Source organism: Carassius gibelio, chromosome A11 (genome assembly GCF_023724105.1).
Source record: "Carassius gibelio isolate Cgi1373 ecotype wild population from Czech Republic chromosome A11, carGib1.2-hapl.c, whole genome shotgun sequence".
Classification (NCBI taxonomy): domain Eukaryota; kingdom Metazoa; phylum Chordata; class Actinopteri; order Cypriniformes; family Cyprinidae; genus Carassius; species Carassius gibelio.
In genome coordinates, this window is record NC_068381.1 from 21,400,117 (window position 1) to 21,426,755 (window position 26,639).

The 26,639-nt window shown below is 39.4% G+C and overlaps 2 protein-coding genes across 2 annotated transcripts; both read left to right on the forward strand.

Moving 5' to 3' along the window:
- Window positions 1-8,258: 8,258 nt before the first annotated feature.
- Window positions 8,259-9,958, forward strand: LOC128022851 (dual specificity phosphatase 29-like). The gene is made up of 5 exons (XM_052610623.1): window positions 8,259-8,415; window positions 8,488-8,590; window positions 8,697-8,965; window positions 9,066-9,303; window positions 9,934-9,958. The coding sequence occupies exons 1-5, from the start codon at window positions 8,259-8,261 to the stop codon at window positions 9,956-9,958; spliced, it is 792 nt and encodes a 263-aa protein (XP_052466583.1).
- A 671-nt stretch (window positions 9,959-10,629) lies between these two features.
- Window positions 10,630-13,812, forward strand: LOC128022852 (uncharacterized). The gene is made up of 6 exons (XM_052610624.1): window positions 10,630-11,328; window positions 11,808-12,077; window positions 12,189-12,669; window positions 12,776-13,044; window positions 13,145-13,363; window positions 13,808-13,812. Exons 1-6 carry the CDS (start codon window positions 10,881-10,883, stop codon window positions 13,810-13,812), a joined length of 1,692 nt encoding a protein of 563 aa, XP_052466584.1. The 5' UTR covers window positions 10,630-10,880.
- The last annotated feature ends 12,827 nt before the right edge of the window (window positions 13,813-26,639 follow it).

The window sequence follows — 26,639 nt, forward strand, 5'->3', positions numbered from 1 at the left end:
TTGACGTGTATATAGGGGGCGGAGCTCAGATCGTAGTTTATTCGGATCACAATCCATTGACTTTTCTACATTCCTTACAAAGCCCAAGTCAGCGGTTGATGACATGGGTGTTGTTTTTAAAACCATATAATCTGTGCATCAAACACATTAAGGACGTGGACAATGTGTTTGCAGACACTTTGTCTCGCGCCATTTACTCTGACTGATCGGGGAGAGTGAGGGTCTTCTCTTTGGTTGGGCTCTTGTTTTCTTTTTTCCTTCCTCCTTAAAAGTGCTTCTAGGATCCGGATTACTGGAGTGTGGGAGAAGAGGGACAGGGGTAAGCTGAAAGTGGATGGCTGTCACTTTAGGGTTTGTTGATGTCCATTAAAATTGTGATTGGTTGTGACCAGTACTGATATTTTAAATTGTGGGGAAGAGAAAATTGGGGGGATGTTAGGTTCCAGTTAGTGCTGGGCCTGTCTTTGTTGGGTTTTTTTGTTTTAGTTTTAGGTATGTCATTAGTGGGGGTGTGGTCTGTTCACCTGTGGCTCATCATTGGGCCTATAAGAGCTCCAGCACGGTGGATCTGGAGGAGCGCAACGATGTGACGGCACTTGAATGAGTGGCTCCTTTTTGTTTTGGTATTTGCGTTGACATTCAAGCAGACCTTCAGCTTCCAGTCCTCTCTCAAGCATTGTTCACTACTGACGTTCATATACTGACTACTGATGTTTTGGTTTTCTTTTGTTAAATATCTTATTTTGTTAAATATTTTCTTTCTCCTACTTGCCCGCCTGTGTTGCCTCTCGTTAATGTTGCAACTACGAGCTGGTTGTAACACGGCTTATAAACCTACTAAAACGGAAGTTTAAAATTAAGTTCATAGGACTCCTGTCCTTGATTTAATTTCTCCATTTGAAAACATTAGACATTCTACATTAATTTTGCTTATTGTTAATATTATTATTATTGTTTCTGTTGATGCTTTTTAAAAAGTAAAATGCTTTTATTGTTATAATATAATGATTAGATTTTACATGAAAGACTTATTTTCAACACTTAAAATAAAATTGAAAAACCAAAATGAAGTATGTTCTTCACTCGGTCTTTTATTTACTTTATAACACCTAATAAATATTGGTTCTGTATATCGGTTATCGCGCACATAAACATACATATAATTGGTATCGGTATCAGTTATATATATATATATATATATATATATATATATATATATATATATATATATAAATATCGGTCGATCACTATTGCATTGTAAAGACAGACAGGTTTGTCAGGACATTGTAGTGTAATCATAGTCATTGTAGTTACACCATATGTGATCCAAAAAACACACTGCATTGTAAGAACAGACAGGTTTGTCAGGACGTTTTAGTTTAATCATAGACTACACTAGGACTGGGTGGTATGATGATGTATATTGTTATGTGGTATGACAGGTCCACCGTAAAACAGATATATTTATTCTGTGTATACAGCAACATGTAAATGAGTGGGCATGGCTAACTCACATTAAGCTAGTTTATTAGAGAAACATTGAGAAAGGTTAATGAGTAGATTAAGAGGACCTACAAAGTAATTCATAGCAGGATAAATTGTTTATATTTTCTTTGTGTTAACATATTTACTGCAAATGCCCAATATAGGTTTTGGTCTGGTATTCCATATAACCAATATCCTAGGAGTAATGAGTGCCGTATCACACAAGAGCTGTTTGTCCCAATTAACATGAGTGCAACCTTGACTGATTTTATACAGCAGTTTCATAAATAAAAAGGTAATATTGTGATATATTTTAGATACACTATTGTCTGTTTTTGACAATTATGCCATTGAAAATATTACCCATAAAGCAACAGCAGAACTCCTGTGCATGTCTGATAAACACAGTGCTGTTTTGTGTCTGAATTAATTGAGTGAGTGAATGTCCCATCAAACCACTTTCAGTGCAGTGTCTTGCATTGTTTCACAGCATATCACAATTAGGGCTGTGCAAAAAATCTCATCAGTAAAAGCGCTCCTGTAATTAGTAGTATACCTCCAGCATGTGCGTTCTGATCAGGGTTGCCAGGTTTTCAAATCAAAGCCTGCCCAGTTGCTTCTCAAAACTATTATTAGTTAATAACGCAAAGTTATTGGTATTGGGGTTTCTTCGACCTGCGGACATGAAAAACAACCGCGGACTTGGCAACACTGGTTCAGGTGGAGCGGCATTTACCACACAGAGCCATAGTTCACTGACAAGCTACACAAAATCGCTTTGTCAGTGAATTACGGCTCTGCGTAGTAAAGGCCAAACAGTAGGGCTGCACGATATTGGGAAAAAATGACATTGCGATATTTTATTTTTCTGCGATATATATTTCGATATGAAATCGAATCAATTTTTTTCTTACAAACAAAAATGGGGTGAGCACACTTACATTCGCATTTTAAAAGATTTAGACATCGACACCATCGTGTCAATTGATTAATATGCGCGAGGGAGAGAGAGCAAGACAGCGCTCGTGTTGTTTAAAGACGGAGAGCGTGTGGCCGGTGCTCGCTCACTCGCTCTCTCTCTCTCTCTCTCTCTCTCTCGCTCGCTCTCTCTCGCTCACCCTCTCTCTCATGCGCGCTCTCTCTCGCTCACCCTCTCTCTCTCGCGCGCGCTCTCTCTCTCTGCCCTGTTAAACTGACAGGACTTAAAAACACATGCAAATGATAAACTTTCAATCTATGATGGTTAAACTGTGCAATTAATCCACGAATCACATTCGTCAAGGGACGGGGAGTAACTGGCCCGTACAGTTAATGAATAACGGATCAACTACGACAGTCTACATCGCACATCCTGCGATGTGACTATCGTGGACTTGTACATCGCGATATCGATGCTTAAACAACACATCGTGCAACCCTACCAAACAGTGTTGCCAAGTCTGTGGTTGTTTTTCATGTTCCCGGGTTGAAGCGACCCCAATACCAATAATGTGATATTTAGCCCCTAAAATGAAAATTTTACCAAGGCAGCCCCTGCCAAAAAATCTTGTATTTTATCGCCCAGAACGAAACGCGATTGGGCTAGTTTTGAGAAGTAATTGGGCAGGTTTTGTTTTGAAAACCTGGCAATCGTGACATGAACGCATGTGCTGGAGATAGGGCTGTCACTTTTGTGAAAAAATCATTTCATCATCACTGCAGGCTTCAACCCTGCTGCATTCATGATTTAGGCAATTCAAAAATCTCCAAGATTATTTTAAATAATGATTCAATCCATTTCAAACAAATGTTCAAAAAAATTCAACTTTAAATGGACTTGTTTTTTTTTTATTGAACGTAACCGACACTTAGGATAGATGGCACTAGGCAGGCTTAAGGAAATGCACCAAAAGGCTAGGACCATTACAAATTTATTGGACAGGAAAACAAGTCGATCAACATTTCGGGGTCCAGAGCAGAGCGTTTTTTATTCACTGTATGTCCAGCTGTTGAGAAGACGTGCCCCAACCACACTGATGTCCCAGGGACACTCAGGTACAGCTGCGCAAGGTGGGGTTATTACCAGTCGCTGTCAGCTTGCAATGGTCCTTTTCATAACTCAGAATCTCCTGTAACTAGATGCGCGAATGAGGCTAATTCATGTCTACTGCGCTGAGAGATCTCCAGACGCGCGTAAACGCGTCTTTACATTGACTTAACATTGAAATCATTTGAGTCGGATGCTCTATTCGCGTTTGGTGTGAACGCAGAGAGGTCGCTTTCGACGTCACTGGGTCTTGTAGGCGTGTAAAATTGCTGGTATTTTAGATCTAGCTTTCGCAACGCATATTGCACTTTCGGAATTCTTTATTTTCTTTTTCCGCTTGGTTGTGAGTTTTGTTACATCTATATTTTTTAATTGTTTAATTCTTTTAAAATTAATAGTGTACATATTTGGTTAAAATCGATTCCCTATTTTCATTTTCGAAACTTTTTTTGGTTGGTCCAATCGATTGTGCAATCGATTTTCGAACTAAAAGTGACAGCCCTAGTTGGAGATATACTACTAATCACAGGAGTGCCTTTACTGACTAGATGCACATGAAAAAAAATTAAAAAAAAATTTTTTGCACAGCCCTAATCACAATATTTTTTTCCTTCTTTAGCTTGAGCAAATATTTGACATCAGTTTTTATGTGCATTCACTGTCTCTTTTACAGATGAACACAGATGCCGTTACTGAGATGTCAAGACCTTTGCCAAGTTCAGAACAGGTATTGTGTCATTTTGGTTGAGTGTGCTTACTTTTTATCTATAAAATAGAAAGTTGACATAGAGACTTGTGGTAGAGTTACACACAGTTAAACAGAAAACACACTGCATTACAAGGACAGAATGATATGTCAAGACATTGTATTGAAATCATAGGCTACACAATATTTGTAGCATATGTATGACAAATGCACTTAATTATGTGGTGTCCAAACAACCAAAACTGCAATTTGTTTCATTTTAAAGAGGTCATGAACTGCCTTTGTTTTTTTGTACTGTTCTCTGAACTCTACTTATAATTTTATCATGATTTGTATATTAAAAAATGAAGTAATAGGCTATTTTCTGCCCCGTTTTATCCCTCCTCATCTGCCTCCTCTGTTTGAATAGGCATGGTGAATAGTAGACTCGGAAGTAAATGGCCACTGCTGTGATTGGATATCAGTTGTATTACAGTCTGCATCCTTCACAGATGGACGCTGCTGTGATTTAGGTTAAAAACACATAAATGTTTAGTACATATCAAATGATTTGTAATAACAGACAAAGCATTAGTGACTATATAATAAAAAGTTATTCACACTTTTACTGTCAACATTACCGTCGGATCCCATATAGTTGGCACAGCATCGTCTTTTAGTTTCAGTCTTTCTGAAAATCCTTTGTCAAATTGTGCCTTACTTGTAAATATAGATGCATCTCAAATTAGAATGTCATGGAAAAGTTCATTTATTTCAGTAATTCAACTCAAATTGTGAACTCGTATTAAATAAATTCAATGCACACAGACTGAAGTACTTTAAGTCTTTGGTTCTTTTAATTGTGATGATTCTGGCTCCTATTGAACAAAAACCCACCAATTCACTCTCAACAAATCAAAATATGGGAACATGCCAATCAGCTAATCAACTCGAAACACCTGCAAAGCTTTCCTGAGCCTTCAAAACAGTCTCTCAGTTTGGTTCACTAGGTTACACAATCATGGACGACTGCTGATCTGACAGCAGTCCAGGAGACAATCATTGACACCCTTCACAGGGAGGGCAAGACACAAACATTAATTGCCAAAGAGGCTGTTCACAGAGTGCTGTATCCAAGCATGTCAACAGAAAGTTGAGTGGAACGAAAAAGTGTGGAAGAAAAAGATGCACAACCAACAGAGAATCATCAACGTCATAATTCGTCGTCTAGCTCTTACAATGCACACATATACTGTATTAATGAGCTGCTTACTGACACACACACAATATCAGAAATTTCGCAGCTCACACATCCAGGAGAGAATAAACTTTTCAACGCTGCCCCACGACTTTTATTAAATACAGTTTAAATACTGAATTGCTACATTATATTTTCCAGCGACGAGAGGATACAAGAGGAAGTAAACTCACTCTAAAAAGAGCTCTCTCTCTCTCTCTCTCTTTCAAATAGGCAATATTTGAGAAAATGGTTTAGCGATATCTAATTATTGGGGGGATTAGTCTGCGGCAGTTATTGCCCTGATCAGACATATGCTGTGGCACTATTATGCAGTGTGTAATGATATGACATTAGCAAATTAGAGATTTTTTACAAACATTTATTTTAGTAACATGGCCGTTAATATGAACTCACAATTGAATGTAACATAAAACAAATGATTACTTTTCATTAAAATCTTTATTTATGCCAAAAAAGCTTATATTTATATGTCTTTTTGTTTGCTGTAGCAGCCATGTTGTTGAGATAATTCATACCCCTTCGTTTGAAGTGTGGTCCTGAAAAATCTTCATTTGAAGGGTTATGTGGCCCTTCCCCTTACCCCTACCCCTCCAACCAAAAGAGAATCGAGACACCCTCACCCCTTCACGTGAACGCACGAAACTGAGGGGTAGGGGAAAGGGGAAGGGCTAAGGGGTAGAATTGGGATTGGGCCATAGAGTTATTATAGACATTGCATTCAGTAGCATTGTATGAAGCAAACTGTAAGAGTTAATGTCAGAGCAGTTTACAGTACTTTTCTTTCTTGATTCAGTGACTGGAAGTGTTGAAGATGGTGAGACCATTGACAGGAAGAGATGAATGATTAAACATTTCAGACTCTACAGAGGCAAAGTAAATCAGTGTTTAGTGAATACAGCTGAAGAGTCTGATCTAGAGACGGTCAGTACAGTAGATTCTGTGAGAGACAGTGTATAGTGCTCTCTGCTCCCGACCTCTACACTTGTCAGTGTTTAGTGAATACAGCTGAAGAGTCTGATCTAGAGACGGTCAGTACAGTAGATTCTGTGAGAGACAGTGTATAGTGCTGTCTGCTCCTGACCTCTACACTGTCAGTGTTTAGTGATTACAGATATAAAAATTTGTTTTTCCAGCTTACTTCTCAAAGATTGTTGCACTTTATAATGATGATTTTACAACTCTTATTGTCAATATATTTGTAATCCTGCTTTACTGGTTTTAAATGTCTCAAATTAACTCATCTTCCTTGCGGCTGTTGTAGCTTACATACAGTTCTTCATTGAACTAGTTTTGAATCAAATGTTCCATTTTCTGTATTTTACAGCATCAGAAAGAGCTTTATTTTCAACTGTGCTTGTGCATACACAGAATTTGTTCTAGTGACATAAGCTTCCAGTACAGAGACAACAACACACAGACAAAAAGAAAAAGAATGGTGTGGTCTTCATTGACTTACTGGATTTCATCACTTTTCTGTATTTCTCGAGCACCAAATTATTCACTAAACTGAGATCTCACTCGTGCTGACGTGAGGAACACACCAAACACACTAACTAGCTTCACAGACTCTCACCCGCCGGGATTCATGAAATAGAAATGTTTGTTTTTTTTTTTTTGTTTTTTTTTTTATGTTTTTTTTGGTAAGAAGTATCTGCATTGATTGAGACGACCCAAATATTTCTGTACACTGACTGTTTTGAAGCTGTAAATCTAGAATGGATGTTACCGTCCCTCAGAGGAAGTGTTTCTTCCCTGTAATCAGTGTTTGACTGAGTCGGTTTCATTAAAAGCTGTCTTTAGCAGGATTCATTGTGAATGTGTTGTTTTATTCTGCACTCATTGAGTATTTCTAAAGGTATTCAGACTGATCAAGCAGCCCAACTATTTATTTATTTATTTATTTTATTTATTTATTTACTAGCAATTAATCACAGAATGATAAAGCAACATTTTTAGTTTTTTGGACAAAATCAAACGTATATCTACAGTCTAAACTGTGAAATAAAAGTTTTTGTTCTGGCATTAAATGCATATAAATATACAGTTTGGATTAGTTTCATTATATAAAACTATGTTATTTTGTTCATATAATATATAATTACACTTAGTTTATTATTATGACATCACAGTCCTAGTAAACCCTGCTGTCTTTGTAGTGCAGGGTGTTGTCTTGTTTGTGTGTACTGGTCATATTCTAATGAGCGCTGATGTCATCGTGACATCACACTGTCCTCGCAAATCGCTTTGTCCTCATAATTCAGGTTTCCGTCTTCCAGGACATATGTCCTTGTAAATCAGCAAAAAATCAGGATGTTGTGTATCTTGTTTTATATATGATAAATAAAAAATAAACTATGTTTTGATGCCCTGATTTTTTTAAAGCATTTATTTTTTTTTCTATAAAAGGAAAGCACAGTCCCTATAAACCAATTTTTTCAGAAGAAACTGTCCTTACAATGCAGGCTTAACTGTATAGGTGTGTGTGTGTGTGTTATTGTGAATCAAGTGACCTTTATTTACATAGCGCTTTAAACAAAATACATTGCATCAAAGCAAGTGAACAACATTCATTAGGAAAACAGTGTGTCAATAATGCAAAATGATAGTTAAAAGCAGTTCATCATTGAAATCAGTGATGACATCTCTGTTCAGTTAAATAGTGTCTAAGAAAGAATAAGAAAGTTCATGGCTTCGTTGTAACCAAGAGAGCAGAATATGCTACAGTTAGGAATATAAAGAAAACTAGTACCTTCCTCAAGAACGACAGATCTAACCCTGTTGAGGTCTCAGCTTGGCCTGAGATGGATCTGAATGTTCATGAACAAAAACCCAAGGAGGATCTGATTGCTTCTCCTAAACTTAAATGGGATCTGGATGATTCAGTGGAATTGTACCTCCCTGGTCCAAGCATTCTCAAACCACGACATGAATGGGATCTGGCTACTCCACTGGATTTGGGTGCACCAAGTCCAAGCGTTCTTGAGCCAGAGGCTAAAGTTTTATCTGAACTTTCAAGTTTGGAGAACTAAGTCCCTTTAAACATTCTTCAACTAGAGGATCGTTTGAAGCAGTGTACACTGCTCAAACAGAGACATGTCACCGATGTCTGGCCCAGGGTCTTCATCGGAGACGAGTAAGTCTGCAACACAGTTGTATTTCTCTTATTGTTCTGTCATTTATTCTACATGGTAAATCATTTTTTGTGAAAGACTAACCTAGGCTGTTGTGTTCTTGTGCAGAGAGACTGCAACAGACCGAGATATGCTGCAGGAGATGTGCATCACTCACATTCTGAATGCTGCAGCGCCCAAAAAGGACTTGAACTTCTTCTTGGGAACATCTTATGTTGAAGACATAGAAGGAACAGTCAATACAGGGTCTAGATATTACAGAGGCTTGCACATCAATAAATACAGCTTGCCTACAACAGACAGACACTGTTCTGACATCAGCAAGTGTTTCATGTCAGCTGCAAAATTCATTGACAAGGCCGTGAATAAGCCAGGGAGTAAGGGCTGACACACACAGACTCCATTTCTTGTCTATTATCAAGTGTACTATAGTCTATTAATGAGATTTCTGACAATATTTCTTTTTTGTTTCCTCAGGTAAGGTGTTGATTTGCTGCAAGCAGGGTGTCGACCACTCTGCGACTCTGTTTCTGGCATATCTGATGATCTGCCATGACATGATGGTGGAGGATGCCATTGATCACGTCATAAAGTGGAGACGCATCCAGCCCTCCAGAGACTTCCTGAAGAAGTTGATGCTCCTCAATGCTGAACTTGTGAACAAGCGAAAACTAAAGCTAGAGGACATAAAGAAAGGCAAAAAGAGGAAAAAATGGCAGCTTAAACAAAAGTGTATAAATATACTAAAAGATATAAAAGAAAATGTGCACATATAGAAATGTCAATAAAATTAATGGACAATGTCCTGATAATGAGCTGCTTTGTTTTGTAATGTATTTATTTTTTACAATGCAAATGAATATCTGCACTGATAGAATCAAAATAGAGCACAGATTTTAAAAACATAGCGAGGAAAGCAGCACAGATAAATAAGTATAAAATTAAAATATTGAAATTAATATTTTTTATGTATTTTATTTATGTACTTTAGGTACTTTAATGAATTCACTTGTTTTAAATCAGTGATAAGAATCGTGTATCAAACCAATTCAAACGGCCAGAGTCAGTGGTTTCAGTAGAGGTTTCGTAACTTAGGCTGTGTAGCCTTCAAAATATTTGTTCGCCACTAGGATAATTTGCAGACATTTTAACGAAGCATAATAAAAAGGAAGAATTTTATTACTCTCTAGACAAAGCTATTCAATACAAAATAAGCCAAAAAAATAATAATAAAATAACACGTGTATATTTACATAGCCCATTCATGGTATAAAATGATTGGCTTATGGGATTTAATAGAGATTATGCTTTCATTTAACATTTACATTTAATCATATATGAAAAGGATCCATTACCAGAAGATTTACTAGGGATCACTTGAAATGAAAATAGCCTACTGTGTGTGTGTGTGTGTGTGTGTGAGAGAGAGAGAGAGAGAGAGAGAGCATGCGCTCTTCAAGATCAGAAACGCATTCTGTGGGAACGACCATTCATTGCGCGTTTGTTTATTTAAATCTGTTATAAATTAAATAACTTTGAACAAAAATTGATTGACAATAATAATAATAAAAAAACTGTTTCAAAATGTTTTAGATATCGAACAAATCAGTAACAATTAAGGTTAAGTTACACAGAAATGACCGTAAGTGGAGTTTCACGAGTCTTCAGTAAAAAATGACATCGCTGTACTTACAGTAGCCTTACAAGTTCATTCAGTGAAGGATTCGTCAGGATTCAGATTCAAACCATGCAATCATGAGACATGAAAATAAACTTTAAGATCAATTAATCATTTGTTGATGGTAAACCTGCATTCAAAAGCATAGTAAATGTGATTTTTTTTCATGCTCTGTCGCTGAAGATGTATTGCAGCAAACGCGGACATAAACGCGATATGAAATCTAGTTGAAAACCGCTATAAAATATGTATATATATAATTTTTTTTTTTTTTTTTTTTTTTGAGATAATGAACCAACCAGCGAAAATGCTGCAGTTGGTAAACAATCCGTTTCCATGGCAACTGTGGAACGATAACAAGACGCGTCACTGTTTCATGACGTCACAGACCCAGTCAGTATAAAAGGTCTCGCCCTCGTAGAATCTTTGTAGTTGAGTGATGTTCGCAACAGAGACGTGAGTCTGAGTGAAGTCTGTGAATACAAACCTAGCAACACTTGTACGAACGCCAGTCCGTATAGATCGAGATATATTTAATCTGTACAGACAGTGTGTATCAGATAACGTTACAGTTTAATCTGACTTTACCAGATAAGGATTACTTATCTATCAGTATGAGAACCACAGACACAATGTCCACAGACGTGAGAGAGGTGCTTCTGGAGGTTTACGTCAACGACGCCTTCTACTTTGGTGACAGCTACTGGGCATCAGATGATAAAGATGTGCAGCTGGAGTTTGAGATCACTGGTGACATCTACGACCTTATCAGCGGCAGTGCATCTCGAGAGTTAGATGTGCAGCTGGAGGTTGTGACAATGGATCATGTCTCAGGCAGATACTGCAGTCCAGGAGAGATGCGTGTGCAGCTGGAGGTTAATGGTAGAGACAACATCTCAGTATGTGAAGTGAAAGATTTGCAGCTGGAGATGAACAGGAACGACAGCATCTCAGAGCTGAAGAGCCCTACGCTGGTCCCTGAAGATCTGAGCGACCCAGCAGGACCTTCAATGGAAGAGGCCAATGATCAGGGTGGCCTGGATGCTAAGAACAGTCCAATAGGTGAAGACATTTGTCTTATTCATGTTTATTTCGGATGTTAGAGATGTTTCTAATAGATAAATATTATATGTTGGGTGTGACAAAGACCATATACTGTTTTCCTACACCTCGTTGAGTTCTCAAGCTACAAGCACAAAATTTGACAGTGACCTTTAGGCTGATTTGAATTTTGATATTATATCTTTTCTAAATTATCTGACTTAAGCAATACCTGTAACCAACTTCCAAACGCTGATAGATTTCCATTTAGGGGTGAAAAAGTTTGAAAGTAATGCCTCGTTTAAAGTTTAACCACTCTTTCAATCTATCTGCTAAAAATTGTTGGATACATGCTGTAAAGATCTGATTGGATTTTAATTGTGGTTTCTTAGCAGTCAGATGAAGCTTAATGGGGTTTGAAATGTTTTTCAAACTTCAAGCTTTTAAAAGTTTTTACTTTCATACAAGGCTTATCCAGTTTGTTTCCTTATTTTTTTCAGGACTCACTGTTGGGGAGATGACCAAGAAAATGTGGGCAATCTTCCAGCAAATTTGTGCAGTTTTCCAGACAAACACTCCAAAAACTGTTGGGCAACCTGAAGTGGATCTTCTTGATCTAAAGGATCCAAGTGCTCCCAAGCCAGAACCTGAATTGGATCTGGTGGATACTGAGCAATTTTGTATCCCTGAACCTGAAGTGGATCTCGTTGTTCTTTCTGAACCTAAAATGGATCTGGTTGATTTAGAGGAATCATGTGCCAGCCCAAAAGGTGAAAAGATGAAAATAGAAATGTCTTCTTACAATTTGGACTAATTAATCATATTTAATCTGGTTAGAGATGTTTCTAATGCCACATTGTTTGTTTTTCTTCTTTCGTCAGAAAGTACCAAAGCCATGAAGAATAAGAAAGTTCATGGCTTCGTTGTAACCAAGAGAGCAGAATATGCTACAGTGAGGAATATGAAGAGAACTAGTACCTTCCTCAAGAACGACAGATCTAACCCTGTTGAGGTCTCAGCATGGCCTGAGATGGATCTGAATGTTTGTGGACAAAAACCTAAGGAGGACCTGGTTGCTTCTCCTAAACTTAAATGGGATCTGGTTGATTCAGTGGAACTGTATGCCCCGGGTCCAAGCATTCTCAAACCACGACATGAATGGGATCTGGCTACTCCACTGGATTTGGGTGCACCAAATCCAAGCGTTCTTGAGCCAGAGGCTAAAGTTTTATCTGAACTTTCAAGTTTGGAGAACTACGTCCCTTTAAACATTCTTCAACTAGAGGATCGTTTGAAGCAGTGTACACTGCTCAAACAGAGACATGTCACCGATGTCTGGCCCAGGGTCTTCATCGGAGACGAGTAAGTCTGCAACACAGTTGTATTTCTCTTATTGTTCTTTCATTTATTCTACATGGTAAATAATTTTTTGTGAAAGACTAACCTAGGCTGTTGTGTTCTTGTGCAGAGAGACCGCAACAGACCGAGATATTCTGCAGGAGATGTGCATCACTCACATTCTGAATGCTGCAGCGCCTAAAAAGGACTTGAACTACTTCTTGGGAACATCTTATGTTGAAGACATAGAAGGAACAGTCAATACAGGGTCTAGATATTACAGAGGCTTGCACATCAATTATTACAGCTTGCCTACAACAGACAGACACTGTTCTGACATCAGCAAGTGTTTCATGTCAGCTGCAAAATTCATTGACAAGGCCGTGAATAAGCCAGGGAGTAAGGGCTGACACACACAGACTCCATTTCTTGTCTATTATCAAGTGTGTTATAGTCTATTCATGAGATTTCTGACAATATTTCTTTTTTGTTTCCTTAGGTAAGGTGTTGATTTGCTGCAAGCAGGGTGTCGACCACTCTGCGACTCTGTTTCTGGCATATCTGATGATCTGCCATGACATGATGGTGGAGGATGCCATTGATCACGTCATAAAGTGGAGACGCATCCAGCCCTCCAGAGACTTTCTGAAGAAGTTGATGCTCCTCAATGCTGACCTTGTGAACAAGCGAAAACTAAAGCTAGAGGACATAAAGAAAGGCAAAAAGAGGAGAAAATGGCAGCTTAAACAAAAGTGTATAAATATACTAAAAGATATAAAAGAAAATGTGCACATATAGAAATGTCAATAAAATTAATGGATAATGTCCTGATAATGAGCTGCTTTGTTTTGTAATTTATTTATTTTTTACAATACAATGCAAATGAATATCTGCACTGATAGAATCAAAATAGAGCTCAGATTTTTAAAAGAGAGAGAGAAAAACAGCACAGATAAATATTTATAAAAAATAAAAATATTGGAATTTATATTTTTTATGTATTTTATTTATGTACTTTAGGTACTTTAATGAATTCACTTGTTTTGAATCAGTGATAAGAATCGTGTATCAAACCAATTCAAACGGCCAGAGTCAGTGGTTTCAGTAGAGGTTTCGTAACTTAGGCTGTGTATCCTTCAAAATATAATTTGTTCACCAATAGGATAATTTGTGGACATTTTAACGAAGCATAAAAAAAAGGAAGAATTGTATTACTCTCTAGACAAAGCTATTCAATACAAAATAAGCCAGAAAAAATAATAAAATAACACATTTATATTTACTTAGCCTATTCATGGTATTACATGTTTGGCTTATTGCATTTAATAGAGATTATGTTTTCATTTTAACATTTACATTTATTTACATTTATTCGTTCTAAAAAGGATTGCAACGATACCTTTTCTCTATGCCTTTATCATTATAGTTGTAGTGTGTTAGACACGGAAGAGAAGACAATGCTGAATAAAGACGTATTTTTTGCTATTTTTGGACCAAAATGTCTTTTCGATTTGGGTGAATTAACCATTTAATTAACATTTAACACTGTTATTTGCTCCTCACTGTCTTATTTAAAATTCATACTAACAAATTGCTGTCATACTTTGAAATCAATATTTTCCGTGCAAAGGCAGAGAGGGGCGGTGTGATGGTATTGGCAACATGAAGGCTACAATATTAACATGGGCCTGAAATGATGAGCTTGATGGGCTTTATCGTTGTACCAGATGTAATTTGTCACATTATAAAACAGTTATTTAAATACATCGTTCTTCAGTTTTTATTTTTTGATGATTTGCTATTAATGCAGATGTAATGATGACCAGAAATGACCAGCAGCACAAATGTTAAGTCTTCTGAAGCAATACTATACTTTTGTTTTGTGAATATTAGATTAATCAAATCGTGAATACACAGAAACCATATCTAACATCCCTCCAGAAAAACATCATGACTTCTAAGAACCAGTCATGTTTGATTCAGACTAGGGCAGGTGATATGAAAAAAAAAAAAAAATTGTATGATAGTCGATATATATCTGTCATGATTCTGCCTTCATGTCCTACTTTTCTCTAGTCTTGAGGCAGGATCATGACAGACCCGTTTTTGTGTACAAGCACATGGCCTTGTCTTTGGGCCATGCGCTTGTGTTGTCTCATCCCCTTGCCCCGCCCCCTTGTTATCCTAGTCTTGCCGTGATTGCCTTATCTGTGCCACCTGTTGTGTCTTAATTAGTTCTCCTATTTAGATCCCCTAGTGTGCTCTGTCTTTTGTCGGTTCATTGTTTCTCACTGTGATTGTTCCACATTGTGATATGTGTTACTCCATGTTCCTGTGATATATTGTTACTCGGTGTTGCCCTTGGAAGAAGACGTTGTGAGACCTGTTATTGTTTATTTGTAGTTAGTGTTCTTGTGTTTCGAGTCTTTGTTTATCGTGTCTTGTAAAGTTATTTAGTGTCTACCTTAGTCAGTGTTTTCCCCCTCGTGGGTTTTGTTTTCCCCTTTTTGTGTTAATAAACCCTAGGTTTGGTACATCCTGTCTGCACTTGAGTTCCTCCTTACCCCTCCTCATAACAATATCTTGATGATATGTTTGCATTTAGATAATAAAAAAACTTGGGGAAATAGTTTAACTGGGATAATTTTTTATTTTATTAAACAAGTTTTTAGCGAAAAACACAAGTCTGTCTACTTAAGAGAAGCTCTGTGGCATGAAGCTATGTTCCCACTGCCACTAAAAACCCTCTCGGATGGGGAGATATTTGCTGAAGCACATAGGTATTTCTTATATACCGTAATTCCTCAAATAAAAACCGGTAGTCAAATAAACGCCGGACCTCTTATAGTGGCCAGGGGCATGGTCAACACGAACAAATAAAGGCCGGGGGAAAATTTGTGCAGCAGAGCCAGATAATGAACGTACACGCCCACTGCCAGAGCGTTTCTCGACTCAAGAACTGGTTGCATCGGTTTTCGGATCACCTGGAACTCTATCTCTTTTAATTTAAAATGTTATTTAAAACAATTACTTATCAAACAGATGGAATTTGAAATAAAGGCCTGCCTCTAATAAAAACCTGCCTCAAATAAAAGCCTGTTACCTTACCCATATTGACAGAAAAACAGATTTTTATGATCCTGTGGAGGTTGTATCTCTCTATTAGTGCTATTGGATCTAAGTGCTGTGTTTGACACTACTGACCACAACATTCTTTTGCATAGAAACATTATTTTTCCTGAATCAACAAACAGAACTAACAAATATTGCTACAAGTGTGACTGCATCATATAACAATTATTAATTAATAATATTAATAATGTTCATCGTCTGGCTGAATACATCTTGTATTAATTTTTTTTTAAATCCTGTCAAACGTGCACAAACTGACAGTCACCACCATAAGCTAATACTAAATATTGTAGAAACATAATTTTCTGTAAAGTTGCTTTGTAACTATTTGTATTGTAAAAAGCGCTATACAAATAAACTTGAATTGAATTGAATAGACTAGAACACTTTATTGGCATTAATGGAAATGCATTAGCACTTATATGTCGTACTTATATGACCGCCATCAATTCGTAGCAGTGTATGAAGCGGTATCATATCGATCACAAATGCAGTATGGAGTACCTCAAGGCTCAGTACTTAGGGCCATTACTTTTCATACTTTACATGTTACTCTTGGGAGATATCATCAGGAAACAAGATGTTAGCTTTCACTGTTATGCTGATTATACTCAGCTCTATATTTCTTCGCAGCCCTGCGAAGCATACCAATTAGAAAATTTAACGGAATGCATTGTCGATATAAAAACTTTAAGACGAGTAATTTCTTACTGCTAAATTCTGAAACAAACAAACACAGAGGTGTTAATTATAGGACCTAAAAATTCTACATGTAATAACCTAGATCTCAAAAATATATCTAAGTTATGGCCTATGCTCTCAATGTCAAATGCAGAAATGTTAATCCATGCATTTATGACCTCAAGGTTAGATTATTGTAATGCTTTATTGAGTGGTTGTTCTGCACGCTTAGTAAACAAACTACAGCTGGTCCAAAATGCAGCAGCAAGAGTTCTTACTAGAACCAGGAAGACTGACCATATTAGCCCGGTCCTGTCAACACTGCACTGGCTCCCTATCAATCATCGTATAGATTTTAAAATATTGCTTATTACTTATAAAGCCCCTAATGGTTTAGTACCTCAGTATTTGAATGAGCTCCTTTTAACATTATAATCCTCTACATCCGCTACGTTCTCAAAACTCAGGCAATTTGATAATACCTAGAATATCAAAATCAACTGCGGGCGGCAGATCCAACTGTAACTAGAAGGTCTGAGAGGAAATCTGCAAATTCTTTTAGGAATTCTGTATATGGCCCTGGTGGTCAATACACAGTAGCCAGAGCAAGAGACACAATAGATTTATTTTGCATATCTGACAGTGTAACATTAAGCAGAAGAATTTCGAATGAGTTAAACCTGTATCCTGTTTTCTGGGTAATATTGAGAATATCACGATAAATTGTTGCAACATCTCCGCCACGACCAGTCTGACGGGGCTCATGCTTATAACAGTAGTTTGGTGGAGTAGACTCATTTAGACCAATATAATCATTTGGTTTAAGCCAGGTTTCAGTCAAGCAGAGTACATCAAAACTATTATCTGTGATAATTTCATTTACAATAACTGCTTTGGGTGTGAGTGATCTAATATTTATGAGGCCAAACTTAAAAAAAAAAATGTGTTCATTTATTTAAAAATGATCTGGTTTAATCACAATATTATTTTTTTCTAGGTCCTACATAAAATGTATATTTTGGCCTCACTATTTTGGGGAACAGACACAGTCTTAATAGATTGGACAGTGCAAGCACTTCTATAATTTGAGCCTTTAGAAAAGTCATAATAATAGTTACTTGAGAATTGGCTTACTAGTCATATGCAGCAAAGTGTCCTGGAGATGTTGTCAGAGAGCAGCTCCGCTCTGACTCTGCTGGGGTGCAGGCCATCATCGCGAAAAAGCCTAGGACACTCCCAGAAAAGATTCCAATTAACAAATAGCAGTTTCTGTTCTTTACACCATGACAACAACCATTTATTTAAAGCAACAAGTCTACTGAACCTTTCGTGTCCTCTTCGATACGTGGGCAGTGGTCCTGACACGATGATCATAGCCTCGGGCATTGTGCCTCAAACGGTCTCGATCAGGCTCCTGAAGTCCCTCTTCAGTGTCTCCGTTTGCAACAGCATGGTGTTGTTAACCCCGGTGTGAAGCTCGACCGCTCTGGGGCTCTCATCAGCCTTCACTATCATGGGTATCTGTGCAGAAACATTGAGAACAGAGCACCAGGGAGACAAAGTCAAAGTCACCTTTATTTATATAGCGCTTTAAACAAAATACATTGCGTCAAAGCAACTGAACAACATTAATTAGGAAAACAGTGTCAATAATGCAAAATGATAGTTAAAGGCAGTTCATCATTGAATTCAGTGATGTCATCTCTCTTCAGTTAGATAGTGTCTGTGCATTTATTTGCAATCAAGTCAACGATATCGCTTTAGATCAAGTGTCCCCAACTAAGCAAGCCAGAGGCGACAGCGGCAAGGAAACGAAACTCCATTGGTGACAGAATGGAGAAAAAAACCTTGGGAGAAACCAGGCTCAGTTGGGGGGCCAGTTCTCCTCTGACCAGACGAAACCAGTAGTTCAATTCCAGGCTGCAGCAAAGTCAGATTGTGCAGAAGAATTACTGTTTCCTGTGGTCTTGTCCTGGTGCTCCTCTGAGAAAAGGTCTTTACAGGGGATCTGTATCTGGGGCTCTAGTTGTCCTGGTCTCCACTGTCTTTCAGGGATGTAGAGGTCCTTTCTAGGTGCTGATCCACCATCTGGTCTGGATATGTACTGGATCCGGGTGACTGCAGTAACCCTCTGATCTGGACACAGACTGGATCTGGTGGCCACGGTGACCTCGGATCTAGAGAGAAACAGACAAATATTAGCGTAGATGCCATTCTTCTAATGATGTAGCTAGTACATAGGGTGTTATGGGAAGTGTTTCCGGTTCCGGTTTACCTAATTAATGCAGCCTAAAAATCCTTTAACGGATTTGGATATTAAAAGCATATTAGTATGTTATGTGTATGACAGGTTAAAGAGATGGGTCTTTAATCTAGATTTAAACTGCAAGAGTGTGTCTGCCTCCCAAAAAATGTTAGGTAGGTTATTCCAGAGTTTAGGTGCCAAATAGGAAAAGGATCTGCCGCCTGCAGTTGATTTTGATATTTTAGGTATTATCAAATTGCCTGAGTTTGAGAACGTAGAGGATGTAGAGGATTATAATGTAAAAGGAGCTCATTCAAATACCGAGGTGCTAAACCATTCAGGGCTTTATAAGTAATAAGCATTTAAAAAAATATTTTAAAATCTATACAATGTTTGATAGGGAGCCAGTGCAGTGTTGACAGGACCGGGCTAATATGGTCATACTTCCTGGTTCTAGTAAGAACTCTTGCTGCTGCATTTTGGACTAGCTGTAGTTTGTTTACTAAGGGTGCAGAACAACCACCCAATAAAGCATTACAATAATCTAACCTTGAGGTCATAAATGCATGGATTAACATTTCTGCATTTGACATTGAGAGCATAGGCCGTAATTTAAATATATTTTTGAGATGGAAAAATGCAGTTTTACAAAAGGAAAGATTGCGATCAAATAGCACACCTAGGTTCCTAACTGATGACGAAGAATTGACAGAGCAACCATCAAGTCTTAGACGGTGTTCTAGGTTATTACAAGCTGAGTTTTTAGGTCCTATAATTAACACCTCTGTTTTTTCAGAATTTAGCAGTAAGAAATTACTCGTCATCCAGTTTTTTATATCGACTATGCAATCCATTAGTTTTTCAAATTGGTGTGTGTAACGATAAAAACTCCATAATCATCGGGAAGAAGGAGGCGGGAACCGGCGGACAATCAAATGAAACTTTAATTACAAAAATAAACACAAAACAGCACATCAGCCCCTCACGGACGACTGATGCGCGCAAATAAGAACCAAAACATAACATAAAGCCCAGGCCTGGTCATCTCTCGTCCTTCACTGTCGTCGCTCCAGTTCTATATCCTTCCATCTCCTCCGTGGGCCTCGAGACCGGTGGGTCGAACAGGTATAGCTCATCTCCAATCACTCCACCTGCCTCGCTCCTCCCTCGTCCCTCAGCCCCGCCCCACTCGTCACAGTGTGTTTCACCGGGCCGCGAAGAAATATAGAGCTGAGTATCATCAGCATAACAGTGAAAGCTAACACCATGTTTCCTGATGATATCTCCCAAGTGTAACATATAAAGAGTGAAGAGTAGCAGCCCTAGTACTGAGCCTTGAGGTACTCCATACTGCACTTGTGATCGGTAGGATACATCTTCATTCACTGCTACGAACTGATGGCGGTCATATAAGTACGATTTGAACCATGCTAATGCACTTCCACTGATGCCAACAAAGTGTTCAAGTCTATGCAAAAGAATGTTGTGGTCAATTGTGTCAAACGGTGAGAGTGCACTTTACCTTCGGCTATCGTAGCACGGACGTGTCGGTCGATGGAGTCTCCAACGATGACAGCATTGCATTCTGTCTCGCGGAGGGGAGCGAATCGGTTCCAGGTGGAGATCTCGAAGACCGGAGGGGTAGAAGTCATCGCCCAAGGCCTGGCTCGTGTCCTCTGCTGTGGATGGACCCAGGGTACGTGGTGTCCTGGTGCCGGAGTGAAGGACATTTGGGAAGATCTCCTGGGTGCACCAGGCCTGTGCAGAGAAACACACGGAGTAGAGGTGGTGGGACTGTTAGCAGCGTGCTCTATATTTACCTCGGACTTGTGAGCATCAGCCCGGGAGGTTTCCAGCGTGGTTCTCTGGTCTCTCAGCTGGGCCTGCCTCACCTCCAGGTCACAAATCTGCTTCTCCACGGCCTCCAGCTCGAGCTGCATTCATGTAGCAACGTGTCCTCACCTGCAATCAAAGGTAGACATACATCCGCCATTAAAGCAAGTAACAGTGAGTAAAGCAATGGTAATGTGTGTGAATAGAGTATTAGCAATGCAAGCGCGGTTAGTGGCAACCACACTGACGATGCTAATGGGCTATAAGCTAATAGCAGACCCGGGAGATAAATATAAAACTAGTGATAACGGGGTGCTCTGATTGTTTTTGTTGTACAATATGATAGAGGATATACTCACAGTTCATAGAAACAAAAATGATGGTGTATAAAATAGATTAAGATAAAAATAAATAGTTGATAAAAAGAATATCAACAAATGCGAGCTCAAATGCAGTACACATGGCAACAACAAACAGAAAGTGACGTCTATGACTTGCACTCTATTCATTTACCAACTACTTGTTTTCTTAAAAAACAACAAAATAAAAAAACTATCACATTGAATTCCATCTGTTTTCAACTTGCTTACTGCGTTAAGCTAACTGAGACTTGTTATAGCACTTGAAAGTGACAGTGACATGACATACAGTATGGTGACCCATACTCGGTATACTTGATGTGCATTTAACCCATCCAAAGTGCACACACACAGCAGTGAACACACACACACCCAGAGCACTTGCCAGTCATTTCTATGCTGGTGGAGAGAGCACTGTACATTCACTCCCTACAATTCCTTTCAGCCCGAGACTCAAACTGTCACGGTTCATGAATGCACAGTCTCCTGCTGTATTCATGTTATGTCATGTTGATTGTTTCATGTGGGTGTAGCTCATTCTAACAGCCTACTTAATACCCTGTCTTTCGTCTCTTGTTTGTCAGATCGTTGTTTGAGGTCCTCCGTGTTGATGTCTGTTCAGTCTCTCGTGTTCCTGCCCTTTCTTTGTCTCCTGTTCGGCCGTCTCTGGATTGTATCATTAACTCACGGATTATCTTCACCTCTCACGGATCTACCATCACCATCATCTCTACCAGCGCACTCAACCTACCTACTCACCAGTCTGTGCTGTCATCAAGGTCCCTGCGTCACTCTCCAACCTTCATCCATCACACCTCTTTCCAATAAACTCCATTTACTTGCATTTGCCTCCTGTCTTCCATACGAGTCGTTACAGAACGATCTGACCAACATGGAGGCAGCGAGTACTCAACCTTCCACCCTCCAAGAATTTCTCAGCGTCAGTGTTCGGAGGATGGACTCCCAGGAGAGGAATCATAACGACACTGGTCGTGCGGTTCAAGCCTTGGTGACGCAGGTGTCCGAGCTCACCCAACAGTTCCAGCTACTACGAGCTCCCACTGCGCTGCCCACACCGCCTGTTCTCCCAGTACCATCGGAGACCCCCTCCCAGCCGGAACCACGTCTCCCAATTCCGGAGACGTACTCTGGTGAGCCCAACTTCTGTAGAGCATTTTTAACCCGCTGTGACATTAACTTTTCCCTACAGCCCAGAACCTTTGCCAATGAAAGGGTCAAAGTGGCCTTTGTGCTAACTCTGCTTTCTGGGAGAGCGGCATTATGGGGGACAGCGGTGTGGGAGAACCAGGATCCAGGCTGCGCCTCATTTCAGGCACTCTCCGCCGAGATGAGACGGGTCTTCGATAGGGCCGTCGCCGGGAGGGAGGCGGCCAGGAGGCTGGCGGGGTTACGTCAGCATGAAAGATCCGTCTCGGACTATTCCATCGAGTTCCGAACCCTGGCGGTGGAGTGTCATTGGAACGAGGAGGCGCAGCGGGACATGTTCCTGCATGGGCTGGTTGACCGCGTCGACTGGATCTCCCCACATCTCTCAATGGACTGATCGAACTGGCTTTGCGGGTCGACGCACATCTGACGCGGATGGAGAGGAGGAGCTTACCCAGCACCACATCCAGAACACCGGCGGACATACGATTCAGCGGCGGGGACGCAGCCAGCCCCTCCTACGATCACGAGCCCATGCAGGTAGGGCGAGCTCGGCTTTCCCGGGAGGAGAAGGAGAGCCGGAGGTCCCTTGGCCTGTTCCTCTACTGCGGTGGAGCCGGACATCAAGCCTACACCTGTCCGGTAAAAGGGCCAAGCCCGGTAGTACGTATGGGGCTACTATCGGGTGGGATCTCCGCCGAGAAGACCTCATCGTCATCATCATCATCATCATCATCATCTACGCTCCTTCGGGTAAGACTGAGATGGTCAGCACAGACCCACCACTGTCAAGCACTACTGGACTCTTGGGCAGAGGGTAACTTCATGGACAGCACACTGGCACACAAATTCCACATTCCTCTCAGACCCCTTCCGCACCACATCACTGTTCACGCCCTCAATGGACAGAAACTCCCAGCCATTTCGCACATCACTGAAGACATTACCCTCATCACATCAGGCAATCACTCTGAAACTATTTCCTTCCACATACTTGACTTTCCCCTGGCACCCATAGTCCTCGGTCACCCTTGGCTCTTCCTCCATAACCCCAAAATAGACTGGTCCTCCAATTCCATTCTTTCCTGGTGTAAAAAGTGTCATGAGTCTTGTTTAGTGTCTGCCTGTCCATCTGTGTCTATGTCTGTGTTACAGGAGGAGGTGGTGGATTTGTCTAACGTGCCCGCGGAATACAAAGCCTCACCTCGGATAGACCTTCTGATATGTGCCGCTGGCTCTGATGTGTCTTTAGTGTTTACACATAAAATATAATTCAGCTGCGGGGTAAATCTAACCGGTTTTCTTTGGTCTGTATTCAATTTATCTATGTTAAAATTAAAATAAAAAAGGCAAGTCTATATAATATTTTGTTTCATTGTAATGGCTGTATATACACATATCCCTGAACTAAGTACATTTCTGCAGCTGTTATTATGTTTAAATGAAAACGAAAGGAGGCAGTTGTATTTTATATCCTATTTCGTTTCATTGTAAATATACTGGGGGGAAAATTGCGGTAGCCAAAGCGAGCTGACTGAAGTTATCAAGTACGCTGCTGTTTATAGATAGACTTGCGTCGTTGAATGCACAAAGTCTGAACTAACTACCAAGGATGCACATCCAAAATAATTTTCTTTTTTTTTTATTTATTTTTTTATCAGCGGTACTTTGTATTGAGAAACATGCGCAAACCTATGTCACCAGTCTATTTGCCTAATCTTCCCGGTACTTTACACTGCGGTGGAAACGCAGAAAGTTCCTGGTACAAATGTTCCGTGTAATTTCGATGGGGAAACGGCATTAGTCTGTCCTCAGGGTTTCAACCCCAGAGCAATGGTCAAACCGAGAGAGCCAACCAAGATTTGGAAAGGGTGTTGCGATGTTTGGTCTCCAAGAATCCTTCCTCCTGGAGCCAACAATTGTCTATGGTGGAGTACGCCCACAATACCTTACCAGTATCAGCTACGGGCCTTTTGAGTGTAGTGTAGGTTACCAGCCACCTATTTTTCCCAGTCTGGAATCCGAAGTTGCGGTCCCCACCGTTCCCGCCTTCGTCCAGAGGTGTCACCGCACTCGGACTAGAGCCCGCGAGACTCTACGCCAAGTGGGGGCGCGCACTAAGGCCAAAGCCGATCGCCACCAGTATAGGCCTTCCGTATACATCGTGGGTCAAAAAGTGTGGCTTTCTACTAAGAATATTCCTCTCCGCTCCGTATCTAATAAGTTGGCTCCCAAATTTATTGGCCCGTTTACTGTCACCAAGATCATTAGACCGATGGCAGTCCGCCTTAAACTCCCTCCTGTGTACAGGAGAATTCATCCCGCCTTTCATGTGTCAAAAATAAAGCCCGTATTTCATTATCTCATTAATCCGCCTCGTGTTCCTGCCCTTGCTTTGTCTCCTGTTCGGCCATCTCTGGATTGTATCATTAACTCAAGGATTATCTTCACCTCTCACGGATGTACCATCACCATCATCTCTACCAGCGCACTCAACCTACCTACTCAACAGTCTGTGCTGTCATTGAGGTCCCTGCGTCACTCTCCAACCTTCATCCATCACACCTCTTTCCAATAAACTCTGTTTACTTGCATTTGCCTCCTGTCTTCCATATGAGTCGTTACACAAACTCACAACCTTTGGATTACAAGTCTGAATCTCTAACCATTAGGCCACGACTTCGCCTTGCATATCATTGCTCTTTTGTTGATTTTGATTTGCTTCCATTGTTCTCATTTGTAAGTCGCGTTGGATTCAAGTGTATATAATAGGATATACATTCAATAGTGTCAATTAATTTTAATTACTTGTTGTGGTGGTGTTTTGGTTTCAGTTTTATCAAGTTTGGTCCTCTCGCCCACCCCTAAAATGTTTCACCAAGAATCTGAGTCATGGGGGGGGGCGTGGGGGGTACTTATGACTTTAAAAATGTCAATAAACAACAACAAATGACCTTAAAAGCTGTTCACAGCTTTCACTGTCTTCACAACTGGGAATTCTGACAAATGTGTATTTGTGTGCTTCAGAGTGGTTTCAGTTGAGGCTTCTACAATCTAAAATAAAGCTGTTCATATTAAAGGTTGTTCTTAACCCATTATTACGCCATCACAGCTACCCCTTTCTCAAAAAATAAATACATGCCAGAGGACTGGACAGACATGTCATGTCTTTCATTGATACCAGTGAATAAAGATTCTGAGGAAGGCAATATCTCTTTTGCCTAGAGCTCATTCTCAAAGAGGATGATGATCATCACAGACATGAATTTGGGGAGAGGTTCTGCAAGATTCATGTTAAAAGTCACGTAAAGGAAGCATTGCCACCACTGTGCTATGATTCACATATTTTAAGGGCACAAAGAGAACACAAAGATCTCACTAACATTCCAGCAGTATGGTTTGCAATAATAATAAAAAAAAACAGACATGGACACACATTTTTTTTTTACAATCACACATGACAAGACAATACAAACTGAAACGGTGAAAAAGTTGTTCAGAACAACACAAACAAATCATGGAAACATAAAACACAATGATTTTCAAACTGCTACAACTAAGGCTCAAGCTAAATTTTGTTTGGTCTGGTTTCAGAGTTACCTTCAGGCCTACTACAGTGGAAAAACTTTTGTGATTTATTCACAATGGAGTAATGTGGGGTTACATGTGGAACAGTAACAAACACAATTCAACATAAATTACAATTCAAAAACTCTAATGTAACTGTGAGCTAGTTTCACATTATGTAAATTATCTCAGTAATGAAATCTCGGCTCACTTGCTTTTCACTGTCTTACAGATTAAATTTGGACTGATGCTAAACCTATTTTTCAGGCCTTAACGTTTGGTGAAATATACAGTACAGACCAAAAGTTTGGACACACCTTCTCATTCAAAGAGTTTTCTTTATTTTCATGACTATGAAAATTGTAGATTTATAGGGATAAAAGGACAGCATTCCAAATTAAATACCTATTTGTCATTAATGTTAACCAACACAAGATGTTAAATAAATGTTAAGTAAAACCTACAGTATCTGAAAAATGAGTTTAATTCGTATCTCTGTTGTATTTCTCTTATTGTGCTTCTTTAAATGTCATCATTATTCAAGTTTTTCTAAATTCTGTCCTTGATTCAAACTTCTCATAAGCTTAATTGATTTGGTCTAGAGAGAAGAATTAATTATTATTTTAATTTGAAAACTACATATAAAATAGCTACCAAAATAAATTTTGGTAACTACAGCTTGGCTAAAACTATTGACCAAAAGTAGTGACTAAAAGTTGACTAAAATGCAATGACTTTTCATCGACTAAAACTAGACTAAATCTATGAAAGACTCAAATGACTAAAATGTGATTAAGACTATTAAGCATTTTCATCTCGAGACTAAGACTAAGACTTAATCAAAAATGCCAAAATTAACACTGCTGGTAAGGACTCTAGCTGCTGCATGTTGGACTACCTGTAGCTTGTTTATTGAAGAAGCAGGACAACCACCTAGAAGTGCATTACAATAGTCCAGTCTAGAGGTCATAAATACATGAACTAGCTTTTCTGCATCAGGAACAGATAAC

What these genes read in the sequence shown, in the direction of transcription:
- LOC128022851 (XM_052610623.1), top strand. Translation starts at nt 8,259, where the DNA reads ATGGATCTGAATGTTCATGAACAAAAACCCAAGGAGGATCTGATTGCT. An exon ending in GGCTACTCCACTGGATTTGG is followed by an intron (nt 8,416 to 8,487) that starts GTGCACCAAGTC and finishes TGGAGAACTAAG; the next exon opens with TCCCTTTAAACATTCTTCAA. An exon ending in GGCCGTGAATAAGCCAGGGA is followed by an intron (nt 8,966 to 9,065) that starts GTAAGGGCTGAC and finishes TTGTTTCCTCAG; the next exon opens with GTAAGGTGTTGATTTGCTGC.
- LOC128022852 (XM_052610624.1), top strand. Translation starts at nt 10,881, where the DNA reads ATGAGAACCACAGACACAATGTCCACAGACGTGAGAGAGGTGCTTCTG. An exon ending in AGGGTCTTCATCGGAGACGA is followed by an intron (nt 12,670 to 12,775) that starts GTAAGTCTGCAA and finishes GTTCTTGTGCAG; the next exon opens with AGAGACCGCAACAGACCGAG. An exon ending in GGCCGTGAATAAGCCAGGGA is followed by an intron (nt 13,045 to 13,144) that starts GTAAGGGCTGAC and finishes TTGTTTCCTTAG; the next exon opens with GTAAGGTGTTGATTTGCTGC.